Source organism: Clinocottus analis, unplaced genomic scaffold, assembly GCF_023055335.1.
Source record: "Clinocottus analis isolate CAN_PGR_092001 unplaced genomic scaffold, fCliAna1.0.p SCAF_3, whole genome shotgun sequence".
In the NCBI taxonomy this organism is placed as follows: Eukaryota; Metazoa; Chordata; class Actinopteri; order Perciformes; family Cottidae; genus Clinocottus; species Clinocottus analis.
Genome location: NW_027176042.1, coordinates 1,275,001 through 1,287,939, shown reverse-complemented (window position 1 = coordinate 1,287,939; position 12,939 = coordinate 1,275,001). Strand labels below are relative to the sequence as shown.

General features: G+C 46.2%; 1 protein-coding gene across 19 annotated transcripts in view; it reads right to left on the bottom strand.

Moving 5' to 3' along the window:
* cast (calpastatin) overlaps window positions 1-12,939 on the bottom strand; it is a 35,996-nt gene that overhangs the window by 12,540 nt on the left and 10,517 nt on the right. For 2 of the 19 annotated variants that reach the window (XM_068594010.1, XM_068594011.1), the window contains exons 2-9: window positions 9,666-9,716; window positions 4,999-5,067; window positions 3,715-3,846; window positions 1,984-2,082; window positions 1,388-1,528; window positions 1,117-1,161; window positions 940-1,032; window positions 746-826 (exon numbers count right to left, since the gene is read on the bottom strand). In XM_068594010.1, the coding sequence (XP_068450111.1) occupies window positions 746-826; window positions 940-1,032; window positions 1,117-1,161; window positions 1,388-1,528; window positions 1,984-2,082; window positions 3,715-3,846; window positions 4,999-5,067; window positions 9,666-9,716 (711 nt within the window). Of the gene's footprint in view, window positions 1-745; window positions 827-939; window positions 1,033-1,116; window positions 1,162-1,387; window positions 1,529-1,983; window positions 2,083-3,279; window positions 3,340-3,714; window positions 3,847-4,998; window positions 5,068-9,665; window positions 9,717-11,741; window positions 11,891-12,939 lie in introns of those variants that run through there. The other 17 variants (XM_068594020.1, XM_068594022.1, XM_068594013.1 and 14 more) reach the window with 16 other exon arrangements.

The following is a 12,939-nucleotide window of genomic DNA, read 5'->3' as shown; positions in this document are numbered from 1 at the left end:
TTGACTGAAACTCCTTCCTAACAGGACAAGACTTTGTTTTATTGTGATTTTTGTTGCAGATTCTGATTCTTTAGGTCCTAATCTTTCCAAAAAGGTGTCTTATTGACGCTCCAGGAGGCTTTTTTTGGGAATCTAGCTCATATCATGCTGGATGTTCATAGTAACGATCAAAATATCTTTTAAAAGTGATTTTTTTTGCAGATCCCCAAGACTTTGCTGAACAAATACATCCAATAAACACAAGTATTGGAATTAATTTGGGGTTCCTACGACGACTTAAACACAGGGAAAAGGAGGTCTGGAGCCAAAATGTGGTTCCACAGTTTTCAACGGGTTGAACAATATTTGCGCCAATATGATATGAGATTCTTTGAACAACAAAATAAATAATACAACTATAAAAAATGTAATAGAAATTCTATTTCAAACTGGAACTAAATCATGAAACAGGCTATTAATGCAAACTTTTGGTACATGATAGTTTTTATATTAAATATTAAAGACACATTCTGTTAGGCACCAAAAAACATTTGAAAGTTGACTCTCAGCCCTCTTCATCTCCGACACAATGCCGTTGAATGGATTTTTGTTCACGGCGTTCACAGCATTGGCAAATTACAACTCAACACGAGCGTCCGTACAACACATGCAACGCGTCCCTCAATGCAACAAACAAAAACACACTCTGGTGGCAGTCGGCGCAGCGGCGAGGGAAGGAGAGATTTGAAGGAGGCGTGAAACTGACCATATCTTCAAATCTGTAGCCTGGAGGCAAAGGGCAGTCTCCTCCTCCCGTCATGTGCCCCTCCTCGGAGGTGACGTTAAGCTGCGACACATGCGACACACAGTTACTCGCGGTAGCTTCATGCTGCAGCTCCGCGCAATCGCAGGTCTGCTGGGTGTGAATACAGACAGCTCATGCGTGCTACTGCGCCGTACCTCTGTGACCTCCGGCCCCGTGTACACGGGCTGCCGGGGCGCGATCGCGTCGGCCGACGGCAGGATGCTGGCGAGGGCATCGAACGGATCCACCTGCGCATGCCACACAACTCAGCACACTGGAGCGAGCGACATGCTTCACAAATGCAAACTCGTACTGCTTCGGTCAGTATTTACCTCTTGGACTCCTTTAGCGGCTGCAGGAGGAATCTCCACCTGAACCTGCAACACAGATGCAGAGTCAGCACCCACACAACATGAAAACAGGCGTGTGTGCTGGGATTTGTAGTATGTGTCATCACTCAAGAAACTGCAGGAAAAAGTTCCCTTGTACACGGCTCAGTCGTGCATGATGGCATTACCCGATGCAGCATATTTATTAATACTCTACGGACAGGAAACACACCAGATGAAAGCCTCCACCCTTAATGGTTTCTCGATGGTCTACCTTTGAGTGTTGTGTCGGTCTGGCTTCCGTCTTCCCAGACACAGACACATATCCAGACCCGAGCGTGGCGACTGGCTTTGGGGTTTTAGCAGGGTCAACTTTATGCACATCAGCTTTGACTGTTGTGGTGGCAGTGGCGCTCTAAAATACAGTTTGATTATATTACAGGCCAAGTACATCACGTCTAGTAGCATTACAGATCTGCTGTATATGCACACAATCAGTACTATACCACCAAAAAGATCCCCCACCAATGTAATGACAGACATTAGTTTAGAGAGCGAGAAGACAAACCAACAAACTGCAGCCGATCCTCTGTCAGTGGACAGGTGTGCAACATTTGCAAGTATAATACCAAGCGTGGGAAAGCTGAACAAAGCGTCGCATAGAACAACCGGCCTTCATACTTTCCCTACCCGTCACCGTTCCCAAAGCGAGCAACGTCCAAAAGCAAGAATCAGAGTTTTCTCAGGTAGAGAAAGTAAGAAAACGACTCCGTGACACAAAGGACGTGTTGCAGAAAGAAAGCCTTGAAAAGGACTCCACGAGGGAGTCGTCACCAAGAGTCTGAGGCGCCGTGGAGCAGTGGAGTCTACCTTGGCCGTGCTTTTGGGGGACTCTTTAGGTTTGGTCACAGCGGCTCCGGCAGCAGAAGGAACTGTGGTGGAGGCTTTGACTTGAGAGACAGCAGCAGTCTACGAACATGTAGCCAAATAATTACTTAAAACACAAGGATGAGAGATTCACAGCCTTTCTAAATCCAGCCGACACGTTGACAAGAGATGTGAACAATATCTGTTTATCTGTTTGTATCTAAATCTGTTTGTGAAAACAGAGCAGGACAAAATGGACGATGATCTCTGGTCAGATCTGCCGCTGGAGTCTAACTCGAGCAAAAACACACGTTGTGATGTCTTGAGACGTCGGGATCGTGAGGTGAGGCGTGGGTACACAAATCAAGACGACAGGCGAGAGTTTCCTTAACTCAAAGTTCTGTATTTAGATTTTTCTTAACAAAAAGGTGTTGTACAAAACAAACACAAGTACTTCAGTTTTCTGCTGGTTCCTTGTCTTTAACATAACCTCCTGCACTCCTGTCTCCTCCCTCACACCAGCTTTCTGCAGCGTCATCAGCCTCAACCCTTTCAGCTGTGCAGCAGCCTTGGCGTGCCTGCACTGCTGAGTGGGAATTGTAGTTTTATTCACTGGATGTCATGCTGGTTGTAGTCCCTGCTGCAACCACCGTGAAGGAATGTACCTCCCATAAATCACCATTCCTCTCATGACATCACAACGTTTTGAATGCGTCTACTGAGACTGATGTGACCCCTGATCGGTGTGATTGGTTACATCAATCTGCTTTTTCACCCAGTAAAAAAACACGTTGAATATTTTACACTACTGCTGACCTTTTTCCCAAAAGTTTTTCTTTCTCCCGGTCAAGCTAACAAGAGCCTGGAAATTAGCTCCAGTTGTTTATGGCAGAGAATGTTAAGTGTGCTCAGGAAGCCCTGATACTGTTTATGTGTCCGTATTCACCAGCTGCGCAATTAGAAAATGTCATCTAAAAACCTCCAATCAATCCAAAAGAGATTTACTGTCACAATAAGCAATGTATTGAGCAACCATGGGCGTTATGGAAAAGATCATGTGCTGCTCTTAAGCAGCTGACACAAGAGTTTCCCACGAGCGCACGGCGTGATCCGACACTTCTCTCATCACAAGACATTACAACCTGACAGCAGCACAGCCTCAATCCAACATGGCCGCCACCTGCGTGCTGCCCGGTTGGTGGAAAATCAATAGATTTCAGTAAAATGATCAGCAGTAATGTAAATTAAAAAAACAGAACAAGCGCAGAGCAGCGCTTTTCGTCGTGAGTACGCCGTTACCTTTGACATCTCTTTGGGACCGCCACTCGGCCCAGCCGATGTCATGTCGACAAAGGTCGCCCCAGCTGACGACATGTCAATAACAGTAGCGCCCGCCGGCGTCGTGTTAGTCTACAAACCAAGGAGCACGTGTTAAAAAGTCACCAGAAAGATGCGCAGCTCACAGAGTCGGTGACGAGCGCTCGATCCCAAGCGCCACGACGTGATGTTGAGCTTCTGAAAGGGGGTCAAGAGGTTTTTGGGGGTGGCTGAGAGGAGGCACACGATGTGTTGCAAAGAGGAAAAGAAGAAGATGAAGCCAGTGAAGAAGAGGAGGAAGAAGAGAGGCAGCGGCCTCACAAGGAGCTCAGAAGATGGAAGGAAGCAGTGGTTCAAAAAGCCCCAAAAAGCCCTCTTCCGCTTGTGTATCCGCATCCAGCGTCTCTCTCTCTCTACCTCGGGTTTGGCTTTTCCCGCTCTCCCAACTGAAGCGCTTCCTCCCGCCGCGACGCCACCGTGCGTGACTTCGCTCGATGTCGCGGTGAACAGCCGAGGCTTCGCGGCCATGCCGGATCCCGACGACGGCTTCTGCAACGCAGCAGGTGAGGAGAAGTTGAAAAGTCGGTTATCTTCTTCTGCATGGAGCAAATCTGTTTGTTTTGTGGCAGTTGTTCATGTACTTATTGTTTCATTTCACACAGAAATGTCAGTTTACTTGGACCAACAGCCTGTGATAACACACGTATGATGTTGTCAGTGGCTCTGGACTAAAGAAACAGACCCTGATGACATCACCACGACAGAATCGTGGATCCTGAAGCTACACATTGAACTACTGCTACTGTTAAAACAGCAGTGAAGTCAGCTGCTAACAAGAGCCGCTTAAAGCTAAAGGTTAATGACTGAGTAATACAAGCTCAGTCTATAATTAACTTGGTAAGTTTAAACTGTGACAATGCCTCGCAACGTACTATTTTAAATACCCCTTTCTGCACACAGGCCCCTTTCAGAGTTGAAATATCCCACCGAAGCTTTTCTCTACGAGCCAGGCACCAGAATAGAGGATGACGACGCCCCGCCGCTGAAGGCCGGGGTGGCAAAACACTATCTGTCCGTCACAATGTTAAAGAGCGTCCTCGCAGGCAGGTGAGGCAATGGAGCTGTTGATGTTGAACAGCCACAACGCCGCTGAAGACGTGTTTTAAGACACCATCTAGTCATTCAGACACTTTCAGAGCTTTCACTGCTGATAAAAATAGCAACAGACATCACGCCGATGTGTTAAAATAACTCCTAAAAACATGCAAAAAATCTGAGTTCCTGTTGAATTTACAGGCAGACGACACGAACACGTCCACGTCCTGAAGTTCCACTCAAAAAGGAACATTTAAGAACGATCATAATACGTGAAAAGTTCTCCAACAACACCAGGGGAACTATCCCTTTGGTGTATTGTTTGCGAGCAGCGTTAAAGGGTTGAGCGGCATCCCAGTGAGAAACTGGGTGTAACTCTGTGCTTGAATGGAAGGAAGAGAAACGTTTCATTGTGCGCTACGAGGACGCAGCTAAACGCGACCTCACGCGACGTAAAGCCAGTAAAAACGTGAAGCAAAGGAAGTCATCATGCTACACTTAGTCCAGATCATGAGCAGGTCAAAGGTCAAACAACCATTCACTGATCGCACAAAGGAAGTTGGCAAAGGCAAAGAGAGATGAGGTGAGAGGAGGAATGTCTGATACCTCGAACTGTGCAGGTTTCACATTGGAGACCTGAGCGGCCGGTTTGGGTGTGGCCTGGTTCGACTGCGACTGGAGAGAGAGAGAGACAAAGAGAGAGAGAGAGAGAGAGAGAGAGAGAGAGAGAGAGAGAGAGAGAGAGAGAGAGAGAGAGAGAGAGAGAGAGAGAGACAGAGAAAAGTTATGCACAGGCAGTAAAAAAATCTAACAAAATAATTTCAAGATGCACACACACATACACACACGCACACACACACACACACAGAAACGTCTCGTTTTCACAAGAGGAAAAGCTAAATATTCCATTTCAGGACGGAGAGGGAAAAGACAGTTTCTGTGTCTAAAAACACATCTTTTTACACATTAAACTAAAAACACACCTTGAATAAGGAAGGTAGCGCAGTGTTAGCTCTTTAGTAGCACTGAGTTAGCTCTCACTTATAGCACTTTGTAATTTGACCTAATTAAAGAAAATGCACTTTCTTGATCTCCTTGTTGTTCTGAGTTTGTTCTCACGGTTGAACGCACTCATTGATAGTTGCTTTGGATGAATGAAACGCATGTTTAAAGAGAAGCAGAGGGAAGCACTGAGCATTATGTCACACTGCCCACAAACGCTGCGCTGCGTTGCAGCCTGAATTGTGCGACTTTGTGGCCGACAACAAGTTAGTTGACATCAGTCTCCGGGGATGAAGGACAGGACACGTCTGCACCGACGATGCAGAGACGTCACGTTTTCCTCCTGATGAGGTTTCTGCATCTGATAAATATAAAAGTGATGACGCACAGTCCTCAAACTGCTGACAGAAGCAGTATTTCTTATCAGGAAATATATGATCGAGTCCTAAAATAAAACATGTGTTATATATTTTACAAATATAGCTTGTATTCATATTTCTTTGGAATTAAAACGGCTACTATTTAATAATAAATATGATTGCTATTACTATGATAAGCAACTCTGGAGAGAGCAGCAACATGCAGACGTCACAGCGGCTGATTTCTAAATGTTTCTTTCAGAAGTTTGACGACAGACAAGTGGAAACAGATTCAGTATTCAGATCCTGTGTCTCATTGACTCAAAATAACGTTTTTAACAGAGCATTAACAGCAGTCAATGTGTTCATTAACATGTCTAAGTATATAAAACAATACAAACCCAAGTCATTCTAGGATCTATGTAATGATATATGATGCACTTTTCTTAATAATTCAATAACATATTACTCTCACGTGTCCTCTGTTCAAAAGGAGAACTGAAGAAAATGTTGTTTTAAGCGTACAGAAGTACACAAAGAACGCACTAAGTACACTCCTTTGTGGAAGCAGCTGTGCGTGTACAGTATTTTCACAGTATTTTGGAGCCGTGCGCCGGTCTCCAGGTGGAGCCCAGAGCGCTTCAGGGCCCGGCCCAGCTCCTGCAGGTGGAGCCTCCACCCGACTGACGACGCTTCAGACTGCAGTGAGCTTCACATGCAACCCGACGCATTGTGCTGCGGCGCGTCATCGTAGACTCAACCGAGCCAGTTACTGAACATTACTCGTCCGAGTCACTGCACTGGAAAAAAACATCTGGTAATTTACAGTACGCGCTCCATCGTCATGTGTATGCCTGTGAGTGACGGAGGGGGGAGGGGGAGGGAGGGAGGGGGTGAGTCCTGTGACATGAAAACTATGTCGAGTGTCAATTATCATTATCAGGCGTCTGTGAACGCACCCGTGAGCCTCTGAGTGAGTTAATCTGTCAAGCCAGACGCCGAGCAGGCAGATGATGGAGGGCAAAGCCGGGGGGCCGTGTGTGTGTGTGTGTGTGTGTGTGTGTGTGTGTGTGTGTGTGTGTGTGAATGAGTCCTGCGAGTGAACGGAAACACAGAGACGGAGTGCGTTGTGAATTACACCACCGTCAAGATCTCTCATTTTGAAACGAGTGCAGCTCAATGAGGGATTGCCTCACACACACACACACACACACACACACACACACACACACACACACACACACACACACACACACACACACACACACACAGCTCAGGGTTTGTGTGGTTACTCCACTATCGGGCATCTTCGTGGCTCAAATGTTTTGTGAAACAAAAGGACACAGGTGTTCTCAGCTGTCGCCCTGTGACAACGATGCTTTTAGCTGCAGGAGTGTAGTGCAGTGAGATCAGACAAATGAATAATATTAACCACCCCGACATGTCCTATTCTACTTCCTTGTTTTCTTTTGGCATATTTTATCTGTTTAGAAAGAAGGATGAACTGACTTAGAGTAAACATAATGTTGTTTGGAGAGAGCATGTAGGGAGGAAGTGGCAGAAAGGAGGAAGTGAGGTCACAGGGCTCCTCCTCGCTTCAGCGGGTCGTGTTGCTCCTGTTACTGCAGGAAATGTTGATTGTTGCCCAGTTACCCCCCACCCACCCAAAAAAATGAAAAAAAGGAAGCAGAGGTGAGCTGCATGCTGGGTAGTAATGCATGATGAGTCAGATGTGTTTTGCAAGTTGAGCAGGAATCCACCAGCGACGATGTTTTCATCACTAAATTACGAAAACTAATGTTTTGAATGGTGCTAAAGTTTGAACGACAGCCACAGATACGGGGTTGTCTGGTATTTCATTCATCGATTGATGTAACGAGAATTTTAAAAAACAACTGTTTTAACCCACCATAGCTTTTTACTGAGAGTGAGATGACATGTTGACACCACGCTCATGTCTACGCGGTGAACATGAAGCCACGTGTGATTAGCTTAGCATTAAAACTGGAATTAGCGGCTAATAGCGAGGAAATCTTAGCTGCTACATTGACATCATTTAAAGACGTCGTCGTAGGAACCCCAAATAGATTCCAATACTTGTGTTTATTGGATGTATTTGTTCAGCAAAGTCTTGGGAAAATCTTTTATATCTGCAAAAAAAAATCACTTTTAAAAGATATTTTGATTGTAACTATGAACATCCAGCATGATATGAGCCATATTCCCCCAAAAATGCCTCCTGGAGCGTCAATAAGACACCTTTTTGGAAAGATTAGGACCTAAAGAATCAGAATCTGCAACAAAAATCACAATAAAACAAAGTCTTGTCCTGTTAGGAAGGAGTTTCAGTCAAAAAACTGTGTCGTTCGGTTCAAAAATGAAAAAAAAAAGACGTATTTTATGCTAATAGATTGTATAAACGGGGCATGCTGGGACTTAAAATGGGAGCGGGGAGGAGTTTCACGCACGGTTTCAAAAAGGTTAAAAAGAGTCAACAACAGGAAGTCTTACACATCTCGTCTCCGTGACCAAAATGAATGACGTCATCACGCCGTTCTATACTTTCGCTTACAGACGTGCACAGAATTGCCCAACGCAAAGCTTTTCATATCCAAACTAAACGTGAAACTCGCCACAAACTCTAAATGTGTCTGTGGGAATAAAAAAGGAAGTTGGCCGAGCAGATTTGGTGACTCATGTGTCTTTCAGTCGTATGAAAGCCGTCCACAAACTTCAATACGTATATTTGTTAATCTCAAGGTAACATGACATCTCTTCTTGTTCTTTGACCCCTCACACACACCTTCAATAACATGTTCACACACTAGCGCTCAGAAGCACATGTACAGTATTACCGCACTAATTAGCGTCCGCATCAATTAGCATCCATGTCAGCGAGGAATCTCCATGCTTCAGACGACGCAAACTAAAGTCTCCCCTTGAGGCCTGACGTGAAAAGCCGTCGCACAAGTCAACCCGCCGCCGCCGCCGGGTTTGACAATTGCAGGTTACCACAGACAGGTTAGGCAGCACGCACGGCGACCCGCCCCAACACTTCTCCATCGGGCAAACAAACCGGCTGCTCATCTTCTTCATTATGAGAAACAATGCACTGTACAACTGACAGGAGGGGCAGCGCAAACTATACAAGACGAGTCTGGATGTCAGCTTGGATTACGGTTAACAAAAGACGTGAAGAACTGAAATAAAAGCTTGGATCATTTGTTGGGCTTTTTCCTAAATGTGGGGCTCTTCTCACAATAATAAATAGGATGCAGGTTATTGATTTTTTTAATGAACACCTCTAGTTGTGGTTTTTACATTTAAATTCATCATCTTTCTACGTCGGTTATGTGTCTTGTTTCATACGGCATTTTCTGCTGTTTGTTCTTGTAATGTGTGTTTTTGTCTGTGGATTAATAAAGTTTTCTATCTATCTATCTATCTATCTATCTATCTATCTATCTATCTATCTATCTACCTATCTATCAGGTGTGTGTCTAAAGATAAACTCTGAGGCTCACACCCAAACGCTCAGCAAGCTTTCCGTCTGCAGCGTTCCTACATTCCTCATGCAGACTGCTCTCCGCTTGGAGATACCTGACTTTATTTCCACCGCCATGACTCAAGCAGCGCGCTAAAGCTCGAGCTACAACAACAACAACAACAACAACAACAACAGCAGAAACAACCGAAACAACCATCAGTATCAGCGCATGACAAAAACCAAAGCGCCCACATTGGGGAACAGACGCTCACCCGGAGTTCACAGGATTCATGCAAACACGAGGCCAGACATGGGGTGGACAAAATAACAGGAACGCCTCACAATCCTGCAGCATAACCAGGTGTTCATGTTATTCTGTCCAGCCCTGTGCACAGACGCAATACACACACGTCACACAGCTGTACCTGGTAGAAATGTGGTGGAGGTAAGGGAAGGGGCCGATAGATGCCGTGTGTCTGTTTTACGAGAGAGTAAACAGCTGTTAAATAAGAGAGACTGCGAATCAGCGACGTCACAGACTTGGACACTAAAACACATTCAAACACAGATGCACAGAGAGCTGGATGGATATTCTCAGGAGCAACCTGTCCGTCATGTGATGGTAGAATATTGTATTGTCATGTGAAGATGGAGCCTCAACTGATTTAGATGTTGGAAGCAGATGGTGATGATGGAAGTGGGTCAAAGGACTGTTTTCCTTGTGTATTCATATGAGGGAGGGAGGGGGGGGGTAAACAGATCGGGGAGAGCGTGAACTGATGGGGGTTTGATTTCCCAGACTAAAGGAGATTGTGACTTCTTTAATCTCAAGGACCAAGAGACAAAAGGTCAGACTGTGGCCAGTACTCAGTGTTTTCTTTGTTTCACCGTGGAGCTGTGACCCTCATCATGTCGTTTCATTGACTCTTGTGTCGCAGGCGGCTGTGCAGACTTTTCCTTCTGGCGAGAATAAAACGGACGAAAGACAATTCTGATTCAAAGACTCCATTCCTGCTCAGCAGACCAACAGAGAAAACCTCCCGTCATAATCAGAAGCCGAGAGGCCACACGGGGAAGATTATTTTAAAAATCCTACAGAACCAAAACCAACTTTATTAGGAAGGCACTCAAGCTGGTGCTCACCTCACACACACACACACGCACACACACTCTGCATGCAAGTAGACAGATCCACCGAGCTGCTGTAGCGGTAACCAGCGAGGACAACACTGACGTGGTCGGTAACACAACCCTGATATGAACATCGTGGTCATTCGGGGAGAAATGTGGCGAGTGCGATCAAAATAGCCGCTCAGGGTGACGGCAGCGCAGCGCCGCCTGAAACCAGCGCTCGTTTGAAACTGGCATCCGTTCAGTTTGGATCACCCTCTCAGACGGAAACTGTTGGCGTGCTCGAGGTTTTGCTGCCTCAGTCCACGTCCTGTTTTATGATCGGTGCACAAGAGCAAGCGCGCACACACACACACACGCTCGACTTCAGGCCGTCTGATGACGCACGCCACTCACGGCGCTTTTGTTCTGTCAGAAATGAAACGCAAAAAAACAACAATGCCGTGTGTCCAGGAATCATCCGACACCCCGCCATTAAAAGCAGTGGCTTGTGTGCCTGTAATGCAAACTGATGACTCATGCCGAGCCCCACCCGATCAACCACACACACACACACACACACACACACACACACGTGAATCGGGCTGGAAAGCAGCTCCTCGGCTCACGCTGCGACTTTTTGTGGCGACTTGTCGAAGCGGGCCTGGTGGAAACGTCCAGTCGCTGTTATCAGGAGAAGAATGTGGAGCACACTTGCAAATGTGAGGGCCGGACCTGACACGCCTTCATGAGGATGGAGACGTGACAGAGAGACAGCCGGCTGAACCCAGACTGATGTCACTGGAGTCAAAAGCTGCGTCCAGAGGCGTCCGGCGCTTGTTAAATGTACCACAGTTCAGACGCTAGTTCATCCAACTGAGTGAGAAGATGTGACTTCTCTCTGTTTGTGTTTGTTTGTTTGCTGCAACTAAGAGAAACACGAGCATCAATCTTCCATTTCGCTGTGCTATATTTGTCCGTCTTGTGCACTCTGACTCATACTTTTATACGAACAATAAGCAACAAAGTCTGCTGTCATTAATCTAGTTTAAAGCCACATTACTCCTGATTATCATCAAACATTAGTGCAGTATCCCTCAATACATAGAGGAGATTATTTACTGTTTATTTGGTTGTTGCCCTGACGACAACTGCTCTCAGAGGTCCATAAAACTACATGAAACACTCACACAGTAGTCCTCCGTCTAATCGCAACTTTCCTAAACTTGGCAGAAGACTTATCGCCACAAACTGCTAAACAATGAGCCCTGAACACAACCGCAGCCGTGAAAAACCTTCACTGGGTATCCGTCAGACAGGAAGCACTTCCACACACACACATTTACAAAAAGAGAGCGAGCATGAAAGGGAAACGCTGTCCGGATACATACCATAAGTTTGCTGGTGAGTGTGTGTTCCTACGCTGCTGTGTATTCTACCGAGATGCTCTCCGGAGGCCGCTTCGCATTAGATTCCCCCACACTGGACGTCAAGCACACATGCATGCACTCACACGCATGTAAACACACACAGAAGACACACACACACACACACCCAGCTGGTGAAAATCTCGACGCTCCGCCTCCATGAAGCTGCACAACAAGCTCGGTGCTGCTCCGGCTCCGCCTCCTCGGTCACAAGGCAGCAGAGCAGGCTGAGTCAGATTGGACAGTCGGACACACACACAAAAAAAAGACACACCCACTGACCGTCTGCCTGCCAGGGGAAATAAATAAGTCTGCTTTAGAAACTTTGGGCTGGGTCAGGGCAGGTTTTGGAGAGGAGGGATGTTGCGGTTTGATAAGAGACGCCATGGTGAACGTGGAGACGCTGGAGGCAGAGTTGAGGGGTGAAAGGAGTGAAGTGAATTTGCTGCAGTTGTTGGCAGAGTCTGGGTGTGTCTGAGAGACTCACTGCTTAGGAATCTAAACTGCTGAGCCTCTGGAACAACAGAGACTGTGTGTGTGTGTGTGTGTGTGTGTGGTTGCAAAGACAAGAGGAGAGGGAGGGGGATCACGTCACGTGGCGTCCAAAACCAAACCCAAAGAGACAAAAAAAGACAAGATTGGACGTAAAGGCGTCCACTAACACGAGATGAGACGGCTTTAAAGTTTGACCCTTTTGACAAAAGAGCAGACGGGAAACACGTCGCTGGGACAGCAGCCAAACGTTATGTAAGGATTTTTTTTTTAGAAAAACATAACCTTGACCCCTGTGAGCACACACACACACACACACACACTTTCAGCACTGATTAGTTGTGTGTTTGTGTTGTTTGCACTGGCTAAAGTTAATACAGAGACTTTTTAACTGCTTGTCCTCGCCACAAAACATGTCAAACGTGTCAAACAGGGGGAGGACTTTGGGGAACAGCACCCCCTTGTGTCTGGATATACTCATAGCACTTGGATGAAAATGAATGGAGGTTTGTGACGTGTATGTGCACGCAAAACGGGCATATTCTGGATTATGTGTTGTGTCTCCGCCCTGTAACCCGGCATGTGCCATGTGACGCTAACGCAAAGCAAAGGAACGATATGTTATTCATGAGCAAAATATCGATTTTACCCATGCTTAATAAAACCACAC